Here is a 20,645-nt window from a genome sequence, read left to right as displayed (position 1 = left end):
TGCAGGAAAAGAATGATTTCACAATTAAGGCAATTGAATGCCACATAAGAGACCTGCATTCTCTCTCTCCCTTTGTTTGCCACAGAGTTCCTATGTGATGCTGGACAAGATACATAAACCAAAGTTTTCACAGGTAGCTATTAAATGCATGTTCCTTATTTTCTAGGTGTCCTGCTGGAGACACCCAAACTCTGATTTGCAGAAGTGCTGAGCAGTCACAGCTGCAATTCAGGTCACTGGGAGTTCTGCTCTGAACATATAAAGTGCTATCAAACGCTAAGTACTATGAAAAACCAGGTCCTAATCTTCTCATATTGGGCATCCAAAAGTAATTGACATGTCTGATAAATTTGACTTTAATCTGCATGTCTCAATTCTCAATGTATAAAATGGGGATAATACAAACACCTCACCTCTCAGGGTATTATGATAATAAATTAATTAATTCAGAATTAATGCTCATATTTTAAAGGTATTTAGGCATTGCTCAGCTCAGCATTGCAAGGTCTAAATGATTTAGATTGGCTAAGTCCCATTTTCAAAAGTGATTCTGGAGCCTAATTCTATTGACTTCTCACTGTTTAAATTCACTTTAAACACAAGTTCACCATGTGTATGTTTTGACTGATAGGAAGAAAAATAATCTCGTTTCCCCTCGTTGCTTTTCAATTCAGATTTGGGACTCTTGTTTTTGCTTCACCATCTAGAAGGACATAACAGCTTTTTCCATTGAGAATATATATATATTTAGCTATGACCCATGACAGACAGCTAAAATATGCTGTACTCGGGAGAGCAAACTGAACTTGTCAGGATCTGTGAACCCTTCAAGCTTCAGTAAATTTCATTTCCTATCAGACTGCATCCATATTATTATACAATTTTCTGCACAGAAATTCTTTGAGCATGCTCAGCAACAAAACACAAACTACGAGGTGGAAACGTTATAATAAGAAACTAGTTATTTTTCTAGCATGGAGGTACGAGCAAGTTGTAGTCAGACAAAGCTAGCAACAGTGTCACAGACAGTGCCATAGATTTTGTACCTGCAGCAGATTCTAATCTTAATTCACTTTTATGCCCACATGACCAAAAGTGGCTTTAGACAACTTGCCTAGTATTTTTCACATATAAGAGGAGCAGGACAGACATGGATGCCTGCAGGCATATAGTACATAGCTAGCATCTGGATGTCAGAAAGAGCAGCTGTGCCTTCAACACCAACCACACGAAGAAAATCTTTTGAGAAGAGATAGACGCTAACTTGACAGAGGTCAAATTAGAGGCTATGTTGGCAAAAGGTGAACTAGAATATCGCCCAGGGCTCCTAGTCAAACAAAATTTCTATACTGAATCCATGTATTGTGTCAAAAGTAAAGGGCCTCCAGGTTTGTTTTTCCTTTGCTCTGTGATTGATATTTAAAATAACACAGCTCTCCGAACCTTAGCTATAAGATAGATAGCATTACTACCTAGCTATGTACTTATATTGCCCTCATCACCATAGTGTCTCAACAGCAGCATCCATTGCAGGAAAGCTGCTGAAGAGCATATGTCATCTGCTCCCCCCTGGAGAAATGTGGTGACTATCTTTGCTTTGTTTTCCTTTTTAGAAGTCAGGACACTCAGCCTGGGCCCCTCAGACATCTCAGGGAGCTAGGAACCTCAACTGCCCCCCTTTACAGAAACTATTTAACTTTTGCCTTGAAGGGTGAGCGCAGACCGCTTCGTGGGCTGCAGGATTATTTTGTTGGTCTTTTTCATTCAGACTGCTTTTTGCCTGCAGAAGGGGGGAATCCCCCATAAGACTACACAGAGCTACACCTTGAACTCCAAACTGGCTCTACAGCGATGTCCATATCGAAGGAAGGACGTCTGGGATGAGAGAGGTGCCCACCCAAAGATACAACCTATGACCTATATCTGTCACACTCACATGATAGTAGAGCACAACCAGTCACATCAGGAATAACTCTCTCTATTTCCCTATCTGTAAAACAAGGCTAACAACACACTTTGCCTAGCTCACAGGAGAGCTGTGCGGACTGATGAGGTAATGTTTACATATCACTTTGAAACACATGAAGCACCATATAAGTGCTTAGAGTGATTATTATGGAACGTCTATTGGTTCATCAATAGTTTCCAGACTACCATTCATAATCACAATGACTTCTTGTGAGAGGAAGTGGGTGTGGGGATACATTCTATTATAAGGAGTGGATATTTCCATTCTATTCTATGTGCCAATCTATTGGGGGTGGGATAGGGGCAAGAAATCACCAGAAGCCATCCAAGCTCAGTGAAAAATTCTGTGATTCTAGAGCAAGGCACAAGGTGTATCAACAACAGAGCTTGTTAAAAACCTTCCATCAAAATATTTTTGGGTGGGCAAATAGCTTTTTCAACACAACGAAAATCTGGTGAGTTTTTGTCAAGAAACCTAAAATCCTATGGAAACCCCCACCCACCCGTGCAATCAGTAGGCAAAAACAAACCAGGAAACCTCAGGGCAGTTCTCAGTGCTGAGAGCATTGACACTATTCAAATCCATGCAACTACACAGGGATTTCTGAATGTGCTCATCACTGTTAAAAAATCTTCAGTCCTTGGTATCCATTATTAATTGCATTTAAAAAACCATTTTATGAAGCAGGTGCAACAGAAGGTCTGGGAGACTCCAGGACATACTAAGGAGTAGGTGATCCTAATACAGAAAGTGCATCTTCCTGACAGTCACTCCTAAGTTGTACATGAGCGTCTGGAAAGTAATTCACTGATATTTGAAAGCTTGCCTTGATGTCTCAACTTGTTCTCTTGACTCCAAAGGAACACTGCATTGTGCTGAAACAGTCATGCCCAAATCAGAACTTGTGAGCCTTTAATAAAGCTGAAGACTTCAAGAGAAGGTACTGATTTCAATAAGGTATAATTCCTGAGCTTTAGATTGGACTGTCCTACTTCAATAATTTAAGTGCCTATGATGAAGTTTGCAGATACTTTAGGCTTCTCTCTTTTATGACAGTATGAGATGCCATTCTCATGCATTTCATATCTGGAAAAGTATCATGGCCAAGCAGCTCTGATGTAACATATATCTTTATAAAATTATGTTATGATCTGTCAGTAATATACTCCACAGTATGAAGAGCCAACAAAAAATTCACATTGACTGGGAAGTACGGCAAGACTGTTAACTTGAATGTTAGTGTTACTAGCAAGTCAACACAAAATCCATTTGTTCAAGCATATCAAATGTAGGTTTCCTGTCTCCTGAAATATTTTAGTCCTTGTCACCTAAAAGCAAGATGCACAACATTTTGATGGATCCATTTTTTCTTAATTAACATTCAAAATTCAGGAAACAGAAAAAAAAAAAAAAAAAAAAAAGTAAGAATAGCTAACTACATGACTGAAGTAACAATTCTGAGTTTCTTTGAAAAACAAAGTGAAAGTAATGGTGATTGGTGACTGTATAGATTTATCACAATGGTATTCTTAACTCACCATAACCTTCCTTAGGGTATAGCGTTTGGATCTAATGTCATCCATTAGCATTTCATAGGGCGTAAGCTGATATTCTATTGGAAGTGGGTTATACTGACGCTCTTGAACCTTCTTAAGTTTAACACCGTCCCGCAAATCTCGCATCACCTGTACCCAAAAGCGGGCCTGAAGAGCCAAAGGAGACAAATTGGGTTTCAGAACACTTATTATACACTCATTATTACTGAGTACCAATGTGGTTAAGACAAAAACAGCTGACTCGTCACATCAGAGCACCTTTGAATAACTAAATAAGACTAAATTTATTTTTTTACAACAATGAAGTAGGTAGGTAGTACAGTGGGTTTGAAAACCTGGCTCAAAACCCATCTTGAACTAGAAAACAAATCTGGTGGATTATTCTAGTCACTAACAGAAATCCCAAAATCACAATGTAATTCAGTAAATCATTGATGGCAGTGTTGGATTTCATTTGTTTTCCACTTTTTCTATGAGTTATTACTAATTCATACTACAGAAACAAAAAAAACCCTTAAATACTGTTTTTTACAGAAAGCAGGTGACAGTAAACAAGCAGCTTAAGAACATTAGCTTTTTTTCATCAAAATATAACCTGTTGAAAACAAATGGTATATAACTACAGCCTTACCCAGTCAGCATTTTTCAACTCATCAAGGTCTGTGCTGGATTCATCACTCCTTTCTTTGTCCATTTCCTGAATCTTCTTCAGATTCTGTCAATTAATAGCAATATAGTACATAAGTTGTATAAGAACATAAAACTGTATCGAAATAAAGTAGAAAACGTTTAATAGAATATGGTTTCTTCTGCGGCTATTCATCTTTCAAAATTTACATGCTGGATATTCCAAGGAATGTTTTCAGAACACGTACAGCAGATTAGAAATTAGACTTCCAAAATTGTTAATGAAAGGTGCCCTTCTATATATAAAAATGGATTCATAAATGCTTGAGAGGATGTGAAAGAATAGGACTTTTATGCACATATCGTGGGAATAACATAAGAAAATAGTATTTGGGAAGAAAACAAATTGAAATTTCAAGATAGCTAAAGACAGACTACCCACAGTGACGATATTAGGTTACAGCCCAAAGTTGGTTATCGACCTGAGGAAGGACCCATTGATATCACAATTACACCTCTACCCCAATACAACGCCTCGGGAGCCAAAAAAATCTTATAGGTGAAACCTCATTATATCGAACTCGTTTTGATTCGCCAGAGCGAGCAGGCCCGCCCTCCCTGGAGCACTGCTTTACCGTGTTATATCTGAATTTGTGTTATAATCGGGTCGCGTTATATCAGGGTAGAGGTGTAGTACTAGCAATCAGATATGTGATAGCTTGTTTTTGGAAATGGACAGATTTCCCCAGTATTAGTAGTATGGAGAAACCAAGCCTAGGAACTCTTTTCAATGGAAAAAATGAGCGTTTTATATAAAGCACTGTAGCAGGGTGCTTACCCTGCTCCTGCCCTGAAGGGGTGAAAACAGCTCTGGTGGAAGGTTGTGGCTGGGAGCTACTAAGCTGAACTGATTGGGAAGTGGCTGCAGCTGGGCCACGCCCCAATCAGGCCACAGCTGGCCTATATAAAGAGGCTGGGAGCCAGGAGCTCAGAACTCTCTCTCTAGTTATAGAGGGAGATGGGCCTAGCTGCAGGGAACTGGACATAAGGTACCTGAGTGAAGCAGGGCTGGGGAAAAGCAGAGGAGCTGGGGAGCTCTAGCCTGGAAAGCCCCAGACTGCAGCCTAGCATTGGGCTAATAGGTACTGGGGGTTGCAGAGGGCAGCCCAGGGGTAGGCCAAGTGATGAGTAGGCTAATACTGCAGTCTGCCCCAGGGCGTGGGGCTAGATAATGACTGACAGTAGCCATATACTGAGGCAAGGTGGGGATAGAAGGTGAGGGTTCCCCAAGGAGAGGAGACCCTGAGAGGGGGAGGGATAGCTCAGTGGTTTGAGCACTGGCCTGCTAAACCCAGGGTTGTGAGCTCAATCCTTGAGGGGGCCACTTAGGGGATCTGGAGCAGCAAAAATCAATACTTGGTCCTGCTAGTGAAGGCAGGGGGCTGGACTCAATGAACTTTCAAGCTCCCTTCCAGTTCTAGGAGATATACCTATCTCCAATTATTTATTTTTTTATTTAAAAGGGGTTACTGCCAGGGGGCAGCACCCCATGTAAAAGGGCACAGTCCAGGGAGGGACACAGGGGCCAGAGGACAGGCAGATTACCGGCCTGCAGAGGGCACTCCAGAGCTGAATCGAGCTAATTCCTGGAAGACACCAGCAGGAGGCGCCGCAGGGGTGAGTCTGCTCATCTACAAGCAGACTAAAATATATGGTTTTAGGGATTTGAAAAAAATAAATGCACAGATAATGATAAGAACTTGATCAACCACAAAGGGATCTTTTAAAGATAACAAATACAGGTTATTAATAAGATTTCTTAATACTTTTGTGGAAAGTTCATATGTTAATAATGACAAAATAAAAAGTTTAAAAAAGAAAATGTTCCTCCTCAATGTAGGTGAAGCTTACTTAATAAAGAGCCAAATTTTCAGACTTTGACTAGAATAATAACAGTGACTGAATGCTACAGTAGATCACAGAGTGGGTTTATTGGACCACCTAACATTAAAACAAACAAAAATGTGTAATTCAAAACTTAAATAAATGGACTCTTTGCACTTACGGAAATAGTCTCATATATTCACATCATACATAAAAATCACATTTATATAGAATACAACTTTTTGCTTGTAAACTGAATGCCTTTGAAATGGAATCATGGAGACACAAGCATGGAAACTCACTATGCCATGTTTGTAGATAGTTTCAGATTAGAACTGCACTTTAACAGGGTCTTATTTACATTTTTCCAATTGTTTATTCACGCATTTTCATGAAACATAACTGTCTCCAAACTTTTGTTCACTAAACCTTTTGAGTTTATGTTAGGAGATTAAATCAGTAGGTTACAGATCTGGAAACATTTAAATTATTTATGTAGGTAGCACAGAAATATTTGTCCTCCTTCTGAGCTGGCAATGTAATTAAGCCAACATAATACTCTGGTGCTCCCTATAATGGAAGCGATTTTTTTTAACAACATTTATAAAAAGATGTTTAAAAATATAATTTTCTGTTTATTATACATTACACTGAAACTGCTACAGTTTAAATCTTTGCTCTAAGCCTCAGGAGACTCTTTCAGTGAAGCAGTGCAGGTAGCTATTAAAATTGATTTCAGAGATCCTACATGACAGACAGCCATCTCATAGGAGCCCTTGGAATTTTTAAAAATTATTTTGCTACAGAGGATTTGGGGGAGAGTACAGGATAGCAAATGCTTACTACTACCTTTAACGTGACACAACAGCAGACTTACTTTTACATCCAAGTTTTTAGCACCATTATTGGCCTGTTTTGAAATTACATACATTATAGGCAGGCTCTTGATCATACAACTTATATGACATAAAATCTAATGGCCAAGTCCTGAAAATCTGGGATAAGTACAGGGCAGGGGAGGGTTTGGGTAGAAGATAAAATTTAGAAGATATTAGGGTGCTTCTAGTTGTTCTGACAACTCTGATTTCACTCAGTGATCTCATTCATTGGTTCAAATTCAGCTTGCCTCATTCACAGACATTGACTATACCCTAAGACTTTCCAAAGGCATTTGTTTCCTTTTTAGGCTACGTCCAGACTACCCGCCGTATCGGCGGGTTAAAATTGATTGCTCGGGGATCGATATATCGCGTCTCATCTAGATGCGATATATCGATCACCGAGCGCGCTTATATCGATTCCGGAACTCCATCAACCCCAACGGAGTTCCGGAATCGACAGGGAGAGCCGCGAACATCGATCCTGCGCGGTGTGGACGGGTGAGTAATCCGATTTTAGATATTCGACTTCAGCTACGTTATTCACGTAGCTGAAGTTGCGTATCTAAGATCGATTTCCCCCCCGTAGTGTGGACCAGCCCTTAGTTACAACACGCTCTTGCGAAGAATGAAATTTCTTTTCTTTTCTTTTTAACACAGATTTTATCAGTGGGACCCAGCCAGTGCCATTCAAAATAGCTTGTGATTTAAGGACATGAGAGTTAGATACTGCTAACTGTATAACCAACAATTTCTGAAATGATTTATTTTTTTAAAATGACCTCAGACCAGAGTGTAAGTTTTTAGCCTGTAAATAAGCTCTGGTGTGGGCTGAGTATGGCACTTAACAACAGAGTCTTAGCTACTGAGTAATAATTTTAATGGTATAAATAAAAACTACTGCACAGGAAAATATCCTGGCAAATTTAAAGCTTCAAGAAATCCTCCAAGAATAGGCATAATTTTAATGCAATAGTTCTAGGAAAAAGGATTGTGGTTTTGACTCGCCTAATTAGAGACATACGTAAGCAAACATTTAACTATTATACTCTCCCCACTACTCCACATCCAAATAGTTCTTCTAGTTCAATGTATTGCAGGTGTAGCTAAAAGTATGTCCTTTCTTCTCCTCTCTCAGAATGTCTCTAACGGTAGAGACTACAATTAAAGACCCATGGCATGGCCACAACTGGCCTGGGTCAGCTGACTTGGGCTTGCAGGGCTCAGGCTGCAGGGTGTAAAATTGCAGTGCAGACATTCAGGCTCATGCTGGAGTCCGGGCTCTGAGACTGAGCGAGTGGGAAGGGTCTCAGAGACCAGGCTCCAGCCTGTTCCCAAATATCTACACTACAATTTTTAGCCTCACTGCCCAAGCCCGAATCAATTGACCCAGGTTCTGAGACTTGGTGCCACAGGTTTTTTATTGCAGTGCAGATGTACCCTAATAGACTGGCAGTGTGTGTTTGAAACATCCCAGGTGTTAGCAGGTGTTGGCCCTAGTAAGAAAAGGTTAGATTCTTCTGACTCATTGAAACAATTTTACCCTGTCTGGTCACAAAGCAAGGTGGGATTGGATCTCTAGAAAGAGGAGCTGGGCTGAGCAGTCCTGGAATAAGACCTATACAAGCAGCCAATCCTCATGTAAAAGTTTGAGTTGAACTCTACCATCTTATTCTTAAATTTATTTGTAAATAAGGCCACACCCCAGGATTCCACATATCATGTGGACTTGGTTTTAGAGCAGCTTACTCATAGAACCTATGAAGATCTTTGAAATCTTGACACATGCATTCTGAGTACTGTCCATTATAGGTGAATTAACAAGTTTCCATCCACTGCATTATAAAACAGAAGAGAAACAGCCTTAATAAAAACAAAGTTCAAGCATCAGTCCTGGCAGGGTTAAAGAAACTATGACAACAGAACATATTTAAATTACCTCAGTTTCACCACTTCTGGGTCCTAGCTTAGAATCAGAGAAATTTAGAGCTGGAAGGGACCTCAAGAAGTCACCAAATGCAGCCCTTGAGGCAGAACCACTTAAACCTTGACCATCCCTGGCAGGTGTTTCTCCAACCTGTTCTTATTAACCTCCACAAAGTCCTTTGGAAGCCCGTTTTAAGCTTAATTATCTTTCTAGTTAGAAAGATTTTCTTAATATCTAACTAAATCTCCCTTGTTGCACATCAAGCCCATTATTTCTTGTTCTATCTCCAGTGAATACTGATAACAAATGACCACAATCCTTATCAGATCTTTCCTCAGTCTTCTTTTCTCAAAACTAAGCCTGCCCAATTTTATTAACTTTTCCTCACAGATCAGGCTTTCTAAACCTATCATTTTTATTGCTTTTCTCTGGACACTCTGAGTTATCCACATCTTTCCTAAAGTGTGGTGTCCAGAATTAGACACAGCACTCCAGCTGAGGACTCATCAGTGCCAAGCAGAGTGGGACAATTACCTCCTGAGTCTTACATACAAATATTCCTGTTAATACACCTCAGAATACTATTCTTTTTCACAACTGCATCACATTGTTGACTCATGTTCAATTTGTGATCCACCGTAACCTCCAGATTCCTTTCAGCAGTACTACCATCTCGCCATTTATTCCCCATTTTGTAGTTGTACTTATCTTTTTTTCTAAGTGTAGTACTTTGCACTTGTCTTTATTAGATTTTTCCTTCTTGATTTCAGACCAATTTTTCAACGTTATCTTGAATTCTAATCCTGTCCTCCAAAGCGGATGTAACCCTCCCATCTTGAAGTTATCTGCAAATTATATACGAATACACTCCACTCCATTATCCAGGTCATTAATGAAAATATTGAAATGCACTGGATCTAGGACAGACCCCAGTTGGGCACCACCAGATATATCCTCCCAGTTTGATGGCAAATCATGATAACTACCTTGTCCATATGAGGCCTGCTAAATTCTGTTTAAACTTGCATGAAGTCATAATCCCCAAGAGAAAGAGCATGCAGTAGCTTCTCATTCTACACTGTATTTAAGGTAATCCGAGTGAGAGAGAGAGAGAGAGAGAGAGAGAGAGAGTGTGTGTGTGTGTGTGTGTGTGTGTGTAAATGATATATATAACCAATATTGTCTTGTTTCACTGAAAAAATCTGCTAACATACTTTTTAAAACTTTAATTCATGTGCAGAGCCACATTAAAAATACCATAAGACAATCTTTCATAAATTGTTTTCTTTTGAATTAAATTTATTAGGCTTAAGTTAGTACCTGAAAGGATTAACAAAGGTAGGTAAAACAGTGTGCTACTTCAATAACACTTCCTTTACCTCTGTGTTTGAATACTGTTCAAATTACACAGCAAATAAACATAGCAGTCTGAACCTACTTTCTAGTGAATGTCTGTAGGCATCCTTAAACAACCACACAATGTAGTGACAGCTTAGCATTATCTCCACTGGAGCTTTATAGACAACTGAGAAAAATGTGTCTATGGAAACTTGCACATGCTCTGCAACTATCAGTGATATCAGTCTGTTACTTTAAAAACCAAGAAGTCCTTTCTCCAAATGAGGAAATATTACAGAAAAGTCTCATTTACATTCATTTCTGCATTTATATCAGTATTGAAGTCGAAGTATTCATCCTTTTCTCCATCAGATGCAAAGTAGTGATAACGATTTCAGGGTCAGCCTTTGTGAACTGTAAATGCTTTGTTTTCTCTTGAACTGGAAACTTTTGTTGAAGGCCTGCAAAATTATAAAATCATCCTAACTCTTTCTCCTCCTGCTCCTCAGAACCAAGGTTAACTTTGGTGAACAAGCTCACAACAGTCAGACTGCTACTACCTTCAATACACATTTATTTTTAAGGAGTTAACATATTCTAGCTGCTTAACCTTTACTTTGGATGTTGAACAATAACTGCAGCAATTATCCATTTCAGCAACCATTAAAGCTTTCCGTTCCTTAACATATGGTTTGTGGGGCAGGGTTATGCCCAAAGGCAGCAAAACTGGCATAAATGCTAAACATCTCACTATGTTATAAGATTCCAACCTGATTCTCTTTACCACTAAGAATCAGGAGGAGAGAAAAGGTTTGACTAACTGATGGATCATCTTCAAAATAAGGCACCCATCTAATTAGTCCCTGCACAATATAGTAAGAGGGGGAGCTTCTATTTGAGGAAGGCCAAGTCCAGGTATATCACACCATCACAGGGCTGGAGAGCTGTAACAGCAAAGGCCAGCCAGAAAAGATATGCTGTCCTTTCACTCTGGTTGTTAAACAACATCTACTATGGTATTTGAGAGACAAGGTGAATGAGGTGATATCTTGGGACTGAGACAGTTACAACTACACTGCATATCTACTGGTGTGATCATTTTTAAATCAGTACACTCAAATAACTTTCACCCAACAGTCCTAAAAGAGTAGGCTGAGGAGATCTCTGGCCTGCAGATGTTAGTCTTCAATAAATCTTGGAATACCAGAGAAATTTTAGAAAATTGGAAGAGTGCTGATTTTATGTCAATAAAAAAAGACACACCGAATGACCCAGGGTGGCAAATAATGAGGACCAGGTAGTCATACAGAATGATCTTGATCATCTGGTAGGCTGGGCCCATTCAAACAAAACGTGTTTTAATATAGCCAAATGCAAAGTCAGACATTCAGGAACTAAGAATTCAGCCCACACCTACAGACTGGAGGACTGTATCCTGGAAAGCCGTGACTCTGAAAAGGATCAAAAGATCATGGTGGACACAAAACTGAACTTGAGCTCCCAATATGATGCCATGCCATGCCCAAAAAAAAAAAAAAAAAAGCTAGCTTGGACATTGTGATACGCAACTACGATCATCAGGGATATTGTGGCTGTCACTGTGATACGCAACTACGATATCAGGGATATTGTGCTAGGGAGAATCTCCCAGTAACAGAAGGCAAGACACTTTCAGTGGATGGCTATGAACTCCCTTTTACTGAGGATCAGAATGAAGCAGACTTATTGGTTTTAAGTCACAATGGAAAGCAGACCTTCATCCACTAATGGAGCTACAAAATAATCTGCTCTGGCCTCCCAGAAGGCAAACAACAAAACAATATCAAACAAGCTAAATGAGGGAGGAAAAGAGCTGAGGAAGAGATAGCAAGTCTAAATCCTATTGCCAAAATGCTTGAAGGCTACTTAGCACCTAGATATTATGGCAGAATGTACATTAGGAATTAATATATAGAAAGTTTCATGTCATATTAATTGCTCAAAAGATTGAATGTTGCCAGGAGTTGTTTGCAAGGTGTGCTGAAAGACTTGAGTTTCTCAGTGTTTTGAAAAATAATGGAATACTACATAATTTCCTTGTTACAAATTTAAAAGACATTGGAATTTAGCAACATACACAAATGGAAAATGTTCTGACCTTACAAACATTGATTATGAAGGTTTCCTTTAACTCTTCTGTGTATGCTCGGTACTCCTCAGGGGGAACAATTTCTTGTCATGGACATATCATGCCAAGTCCTCTAGACTGAATTAACGGTATCACCTCCCTCCTTAATCAGCCAAGATCAGTGGGGTTAGAAATCAATTTCAGTGACGAATTATGCAAACCAAAACACTTAGAATAAAATGGAGTGTTTATCAGAACTTAATTGAAATCCGAAATCCATATGAAGAACCTCAGCTGCTGCATCCATTTGTGCTTACCCTTGGGAAACAGAACAGAGGAAGCTATTTTTGCTACAATATTAAAATCATAGCCCAGGCAGATTTCCGTTTTAGAGGGGGAAAATACTAAGTGGTTATCTTAGTGGACCTTGAGCCCTCAAACCCACACTACAAATCTCATTCACATGTTATAGACTGAGCATTCGTTCAGAAAAGTAGGAAACAGATTTGTAGGCTACACACCAGAAGTCTGATTATTAAGCATTTCAACACTCTTCATTTTATAACAATGAAAGCATTTGACATTTTTTAAAACGTTGTGTTCTCACACACAATTCTTTAGCAGAGTGTGAGTAAATAAATATATGGACGTCTTTACATTTATTTTTGCATTATTTAAAACAGTAAAATACAATTGTTATTATTGTTAAATGGCCCATATTTGAAAAATAATTTCCTTTGCTCAGTGACAGATGGAAGGTTATGTAATGTACATGTCAGCTCAACAGCAAAGAATCACTTGAATGCAATGGTCTCTAAATGGTCTCTAAATTTTAACATTTCAAGGAGCTTTTCATAAACAGGGGTCTGATTCCTGGCCTTGTCCTTTAGCAGTTTAAAAATGTATCATCATTTCTGTATGTATTCCCATTTCTAGAGGTTGTTTTATTGATGGAAGTGATTCTGACTGATAACTGGGGAACAGATAAAATAGACTTGCACATCTGATCTCTGATGTAAGAATACATAACACGTAAAAGAGGGTGCTGCCCAAGGGTAATAGTTGATCACATACCCATTTATTTAACATCAGACTTAAGCCTTATGGACCTGGTCCTCCAGCCCTTACTCACTTGAGTATCCCTCATTTCAGTCAATTAAATTACTCATGAGAGTAAGGTTTGCAGACTCAGCCACTAAAGTACTTCATGATGCTATAGCACTTTTGAATCTCGTCTCAAAAACATCCGTTTGTAAGACAGTAGGAGTGGGAGTAGAGAAGACATGTCCTAATGTGGAGAGAGGTGGAAAAGGGTTGCTCAGTAGTGATCCCTTACTGATCAATACAACAAATGCACTGACAGACTCCAAACTGAGGTCTTGGATGGATATTAGTGGCTCTTCTTCAGTAACTCACAGAGGGGATCAAGCAGAGAAACATTTGGCAAGGATTTTGAGTTTCTGGATAGTAACTCTAGCAATATTCTATAATATTCATAATTAAAGTATAGCATTATATTGTGCAAATATACTGTTTGATCAAATGTTTATCCTCCAAGGTACATTTTTATGGGCTGCCAGTGTGGGACAGAAGAAATGTTGTTCTTTGGATCTAAGTTTGAGTAAACAACTTAGCTAATTGTTTCACTTACTGTTAATAAAATTGTTATTGAATAATTATAAAAACCCTGCTGGTGGTGTTAATATTGGGTTATGTGCTGCTCTGTTAAAGCAAAGAGAGCGATTCAAGACCATGACCACAAAAAGCTTGTGACTGAAACACATATCATTTTCCACTTTGACAGCCAAATGTAAAGGGAAAATGAAGACTCTGTGTCCAAAAACAGGTGATAAAGAATATAACATATTCCTAATTTTTTAATGTTGCTAGCAAGGGTTAATATCTGCTGGAAAGATTTCCTAAGAGGTATAATTTAAGAGCATGTAGAAATTCCCACTATGCAAGGGTGTTTTAAGCTTTTGCTACAGGTCAGCTGCCCTCATGGCACCAGCTAACTAGGTAAGCCTTACAGGGCAAGACAGGTATCAAACTGGCTAAAGATTTGGGCCCAGATTTTTAAAGGGATTTAGGCATTGCTCTGCTCAGCATCACAATGCCTAATTGATTGAGAAGCCCAAGACTCATTTTTAAAAGTGACTTACCACTGACTTTCCATAAGACTCAGGCTTCTACAGGCCAAAGTCACTTTTGAAAATGAGACTTAGAAATCCATAGCTGGCCTGTACCAGTCAACTCTGGTTTGCAGAGCTCAGGCTGCAGGGCTCTCTCATTTTTTTTTTCCCCGTTTCATCTCTTTATTTTCTCATGAATGTAGCCATATAAAAACATAACTTATGAAAAACAGTCATGATGTGTCAACCGGGAGGGGGTAAAAGGGGGCGGGGGGGGGGGACAGAACCATCAGCAAAACACAAACTGGGAACCCTCCCCATAGCCCCCCCGACCTGCCCCCCAGCTAAAAAACAGGGCTCTCTCATTGCTGTGTACGCTTCCTGCATGGTAGGAGGGTCCCAGAGCTCAGGCTCCAGCCCAGCCTAGAAGTCTACACAGCAATGAAACAGCCCCACAGCCCAAGCCCTGTGAGCCCAAGTCGGCTGCCATGGGCCAGCCATGGGTTTTTCTTTGCTGTGTAGACATACCCTACTAAACTAACTAGGCTCTGCAATGCTGAGTGGAGCAATGCTTAAATACCTTTTAAAAATATGGGCCTTGATGAGCAGAAGCTACAAAATGAGGGATTTCTCTTTTCACCAATTTTATTTCATCACTATTCAGAAATAAGGCCACGGATATTAAAGGGCAGGTCAGAAAGGAAATCAGTTGCGCCCAGTGTGACGCTCCATATGATACCTTGTACCCCAGTTTCACCTCTATTTTATAATTATGATATATTGTGTATAAAGTACGCCCTGTGAGATATCATTTCAAAACTCATAACCTACTGAACATTATTATCCTGGTAAAATATGTGTAGCAACTTTGTATGTAAAGTTACGAGATTCTACTGCATAATAATGATCTTACATTAGCATGTAACAAAATTAGAAAAGCAAGCTCAAACTAGTTTTTCAGAGAGACAAAGACACACTTGCACACCAGCAGGGAGCTACAAAGTCATTACCTGTTTATTGGAGATTCACAGGCAGGGAAATTGTACAAAAAGCTAATTTGCAACTCACTTGAAGGACAGCCTGCACAGCACATACACAATGGAACTGCTGACTCCAGGACCCAGCAAAGACTTTTCCAGTATAAAAAGGAGAGACAGTGACCTACTCCTCATATCTCCTCCCTCATCTCTATTCATGACAGCAAGATCTCTTGAAAGACAATAGGTGCATCACTGAACTGTTTTGTGGGGGCAGGTCCTAGCTGGAAGCTGTTCCAGTTAGTATGAACTGCTCTAAGCTTTTGGGTGAGAAACCTTTTTGTTTTCAAATCTTACATAGGTTGGTAAAATTTAGGAATTAGATTGCGGTTTTATCTTTTAATTCTTTTGTAACCAACTCTGACTTTTATGCCTTTATCACTTATAATCTATCTATCTTTCTCTAGTAAATAAATATGTTTTATTGATTTATCTAAACCAGTGTGTTTTGGTTGAAGTATTTGGGGAATCTGTACTCAGGTTAACGGAGGTTGAGGCACAACCATTTCCTTTGATTAAATGTTGGACATTAATGAGCTTGGTTTGTTCAGTAGTGGGCTCAACAGCACAAAGTGCACATTTCTGGGGTACCAGGCTGGGGCTAAGAATTAGCAGATGTCACCCTGTACATAGCTGATGAGTGGCTGGGAAAGCATTCATGTAATTTTGCTGGGAGCGACTATATGCTAATATCTGTGTGTATGAGCAGAACCTGGAAAGGCTGCATTTCACCAGCAAAGCAGTGTAAGAGGCACCCCAGGCTGAAGAGTTAAGGGGATTCAGCATTTCAGTGGTTCAGCTTGTACCCTGGGGAATGTCACACACAGGGAAGTGGTGAAAATACTATGTACACAATTTTTTGCAGCAATGCAATGAGTTCCAAAGAAAGCACACTATACTCTCTCAAATGAGGCAAAACCCAGAAAAAGTGTATAATACACACTGCACCAGTGCCCACAAAAAAATTTAAGTAAATAATGATACAGAGGATGGAAAGTTTTTGTTTAATGTGTACGCTCCACCACTGTTGAACAGTTAGCCATTTTAACTAGGATGATATTAAGTTTTTATTCATATGATATGCCAACAGCAAAATCTACTGATCCTTGCCAGTCAGACTGAATGGAAGACTAACCTCAAAGGAATTTATTTCACTGGTCAGGAAGAAGGTTCTTTCCTTAATGAATGAGGTTAGGGTACACTAAATCCTACTCTCAGAGCATACATTCTGTGTAGCACTGTATTTTAATAGCTCTTCCGGTCAATGGACTATTAAGGGCAAGTTAGCTGAGGACCTACAGTCTCTATTTGTCTAAATAAATGATCCATTAAACATTGTTCAGAAGAAACACACTCAATAATTACTTAAGATCACTAGATCCCATTATCAGATATAGTCATGAATATACAGATATTATTAACAATATGCTATTTTATTAATTAACCCATTAGAATCTTTACCTAAAATGAAACAGAAGAAAAATAAAGGAGCAAAAGAATAGATTTTCTTTATAATTATTTGCTTAAGTAGAGCTTTACAGAAGCATGTCTTTTCAGATGAAGAGAGACTAAAATATAGAGAGAGATAGAAAAGACTGACTGTGTTCTTTAAAAAGGCAACAAATGAGATAAACTAATGATAAAAATACATAAAATAAAGGCATAAAGAAGACAAATCAGAAGCATCCGTTCTGCTTGCCTCAAAGGAACAAGGGGACAACCCGTGAAATTAAAAGGTGGCAAATTCAAATTCGCTAAAAGGAAACACCTTTTCATACAGTATGCACTTCGACTTGACTTCATTGCCACAGAAATTTCTTCAGGACAAGCACTTAGAAAGATTCAAAAAAGGATTGGTCATTTATATGGCTATCAAGAATAGACAATTAACAATTAATTTTGGAAGGGATACTAAATCACATACTTTAGGGCTTAAGCCACTCTCTAACAATTAGTCATCAGGATAAGACCAAATATGGGGGGCAGAAAGCTGAACTGTAAGGACACTTTATAAAATTTTTTCTTTAGCATCGGATTGTCACTGGAGATCGGAAATAGAAAGTTTTTCACAGTACTCTTCCCTGGTAACCAAATCAGCAACACAGAATTCTCTCCAACTGCTTACCTCTTTTGCACTTTTAATTTTGGCCAGAAATGTGTATAACTCCATTGTTTCAGCAAATAGTGCCCGACATACTGCCTGATAGTGGTTTGGTGCCTCTGATCGGGTTGGCAGATGGGCAGCACACAGCTAGGGAGGAAAATAAAAATTGTTATACATAGACATATACATCACTTCTTTCACTAACACAACACAGCTAGGAACCTATGGTACTTACAGTGTAGCATGCAAATGTTCCCTGTACATATTTATGACAATTTTTTTAACCAATGATAGTTTCTACTATACATTGTTTACAAGATTCTGTAACCTAAAATAGAGATGCAATACAATATTTAGAGGACAGGAAATCCTGTATGTGAGACACTTAACTTCAGGCAGGAATTAAAGTACATTTCTTTACTTTTATGCTGTCTTTTCATTTTTGTAGGAAAAGTTCTATGAGTGAAGGAGAGATTAGGAGACATTCAAAAAGATGCCGTCACTTCCTGGAAAACTTCGAAACACAGTCTACCTGGAGGCAATTTCCCTTTTATATTACTTTTCTTCCCTTCACTTTAAAAAATAAAATACACAGGATATTTAACTGAAAATGGGATTGTTGATCCTCAGACTTTTTCCCCTTCCAAGGTCATAGTTCTTAGTTTATAATATCATAATTGTCTTTATAGCAACACACCGATTGCACAGAGGACTACAACATTACGCAAGCATCAAGACAAGATTATTAAACAAATATTTTGTTCCTATGCAAATGTTCCTAGTAATAAAGCAAGAAGAAAGAAAAACACAATGTATTTTATTTTAACAGAATTGTTTCTAAACAGAATGTTTTTCAGAGTTTATCATCAGATGTCAGGAGCTTTTTAAAGTGAATGCATTCTAACTCAATTGTCAAGAAAAAAAAAGTTCCCTAACAAACAACGTAAAGGGCCAAATATTAAGAAGATTTACATGATAGTCTAATGTAGATTTTGGATGTAAACTGGTCAGAAAACAGAAGATGAAATTCCCAGTAAGCCTATTCCTAATGGTTAAAAGGAGGTTGTGAAAAAGTTGTGTGGCTATGATTTAAGTTAGACTGGCATCACAGCAAACGTCCGCTAACACTCCCAGAAGCACAAACAATTTGATAAAAATAAATAAATAGTAAGCTATGAACAGACAGATTTATCAACTCTGAAACAGGCGGGAAGACCTCTTGAATTACCGAGGGCTAAATTGTGCTTCTAAACTTACATACACAATTACCATCAAGATTAACAGAAAATGACAGGGATTTCCCTAGACCCCTCCAGGAGGGGTTACTCCCCCTGCCCCCTGGTTTTGTGAACTAGTTACATGCAGTGTTGCCAAGTAAGTGATTGTTTGGAAATCTGAATGGAAATTGAAACATTAATACACACTTTAAAAGCATATACAGTGAATGGTAAAATACATGTATCTGAAAAAGTATAATAGATTTGAAAAGTATGAACATAGACTAGCTTCCTTATACAGCTGTTTTTTATGACAATATCAGTGCATTCATTCTGGTGATGGTGGCCAACCTAATAATTTCAAATGATGATTTGTAAGCAAAGTCTAAATGAGCTCTCCCTGACAGCTAGTGATGAGCCGGGGGGAAAGACTTCAGGACCAGATTGTATTTACATTCACACCTAATCTACCTAGGTATCCAGCAAACAGAGCTGTACTGAACAAGTGATAGATTTTGGCTGGGGTTGGGTTACAAATCACTTGAATGCGGGGGGGTGCGTCGGAATTAAACTTTGTTGTTTTTATTGCATGAGTAAAGGGCAGTAGAACTGTACGTAGCCTGTATGGACTGAGGGCATCAAGAGAGAGGGTAGGGACAGGTGTGTGACCTGCCCCTCTCCACTGTTTAAAGACAGAGCCAATTAGGCTCCATAGATAGTCTTTTGTTTTGTTAAGTGACTACTACAGCTGAAATCACTGATAATCAGGTATAAGTGCTTAGACCTGCTGTGGGACTGTGTTTCTGTGGAAGAGATGGCCCAGTCTGCACTAGAAGAGAGGTTCCCCCATTGAGAACTCAGCTGAAATCACTGAGAGCTGGTGGAACCTCAAGAGACCAACTTGCAGAGGTCACAGTGGTTGGTGGCAGCAGAAGGTGACAGTGCAGGGCCATTGGCAAGAGCGATGGAGTGAACAGTGGCGCAACAAACACCAGTGGCCAGACGAACAGTGAGCAGCTGGAGGACCGAGCAAGATGTCTTCTTGCCCCCCATCTGGGAGGTGAACTCACGTGAAAGCACTTCTGAACTGAGTCTCCACTTTCCAAAGACAACACTGGTGAGTGGGGTGTGGCAGAGGGAAAAGTGAGGGGCACGTTAAATAAACATTTGTTTGTTGGACTATATTTTAGTCACTTTGCTCCAGAATGCTAGATTTGTGACTGGGAATGGAAACTAGCAGGCCAAGATTTTAAAAATGCATTATTTGCCAATGTTATTCTCTCACATCGTTGCTATCTTGAGAGGTCATTATGTTGGGGAATTTCTGTACTAAACATTTTTATTTATCACAAATTTTTACATAAGAACGGCCACACTGGGTTGGACCAATGGTCCATATAGCCCGGTATCCTGTCTTCCAGCAGTGGCCATGGCCAGGTGCTTCAGAGGGAATGAAAAGAACAGGTAATCATTGAGTGACCCATCCCGTGTTGCCCAACCCCAGCTTCTGGCAAACAGGCTAAGGACACTCAGAGCATGGTGTTGCATCCCTCCCCATTCTGGCTAATAGCCACTGATGGACATATTCTCCAGGAATTTATCTAGTTCTTTTTTTAATCCTGTTATAGTTTTGGTCTTCACAGCATCCCCTGGCAGAGAGTTCCAGGGGTTGACTTCATGTTGTGTGAAGAAATACTTCCTTTTATTTGTTTTTTAAACCTGCTGCCTATTAATTTCATTGGGTGACTGTTAGTTCTTGTGTTATGTGAAGCATTACATAACATTTCCTCATTCACTTTCTTCACACCAGTCAAGATTTTATAGACCTCTATCATATTCCCCGCCTTAGTCGTCTCTTTTCTAAGCTGA

General features: G+C 39.2%; 1 protein-coding gene across 3 annotated transcripts in view; it reads right to left on the bottom strand.

Annotated features, from left to right (window-relative positions):
• Nucleotides 1-20,645, bottom strand: part of SPIRE1 (spire type actin nucleation factor 1) — a 186,884-nt gene that overhangs the window by 50,575 nt on the left and 115,664 nt on the right. For all 3 annotated transcript variants that reach the window (XM_050938809.1, XM_050938810.1, XM_050938811.1), the window contains exons 4-6: nt 17,581-17,706; nt 4,157-4,240; nt 3,508-3,672 (exon numbers count right to left, since the gene is read on the bottom strand). In XM_050938809.1, coding sequence (XP_050794766.1) covers nt 3,508-3,672; nt 4,157-4,240; nt 17,581-17,706 — 375 coding nt within the window. The remainder of the gene's footprint in view (nt 1-3,507; nt 3,673-4,156; nt 4,241-17,580; nt 17,707-20,645) is intronic.

The sequence above is a fragment of the Gopherus flavomarginatus genome, chromosome 2 (assembly GCF_025201925.1).
Source record: "Gopherus flavomarginatus isolate rGopFla2 chromosome 2, rGopFla2.mat.asm, whole genome shotgun sequence".
NCBI classification, from domain to species: domain Eukaryota; kingdom Metazoa; phylum Chordata; order Testudines; family Testudinidae; genus Gopherus; species Gopherus flavomarginatus.
Note: the sequence above shows the minus strand (reverse complement) of the source record. Positions and strands in the feature narration are given on the sequence as shown.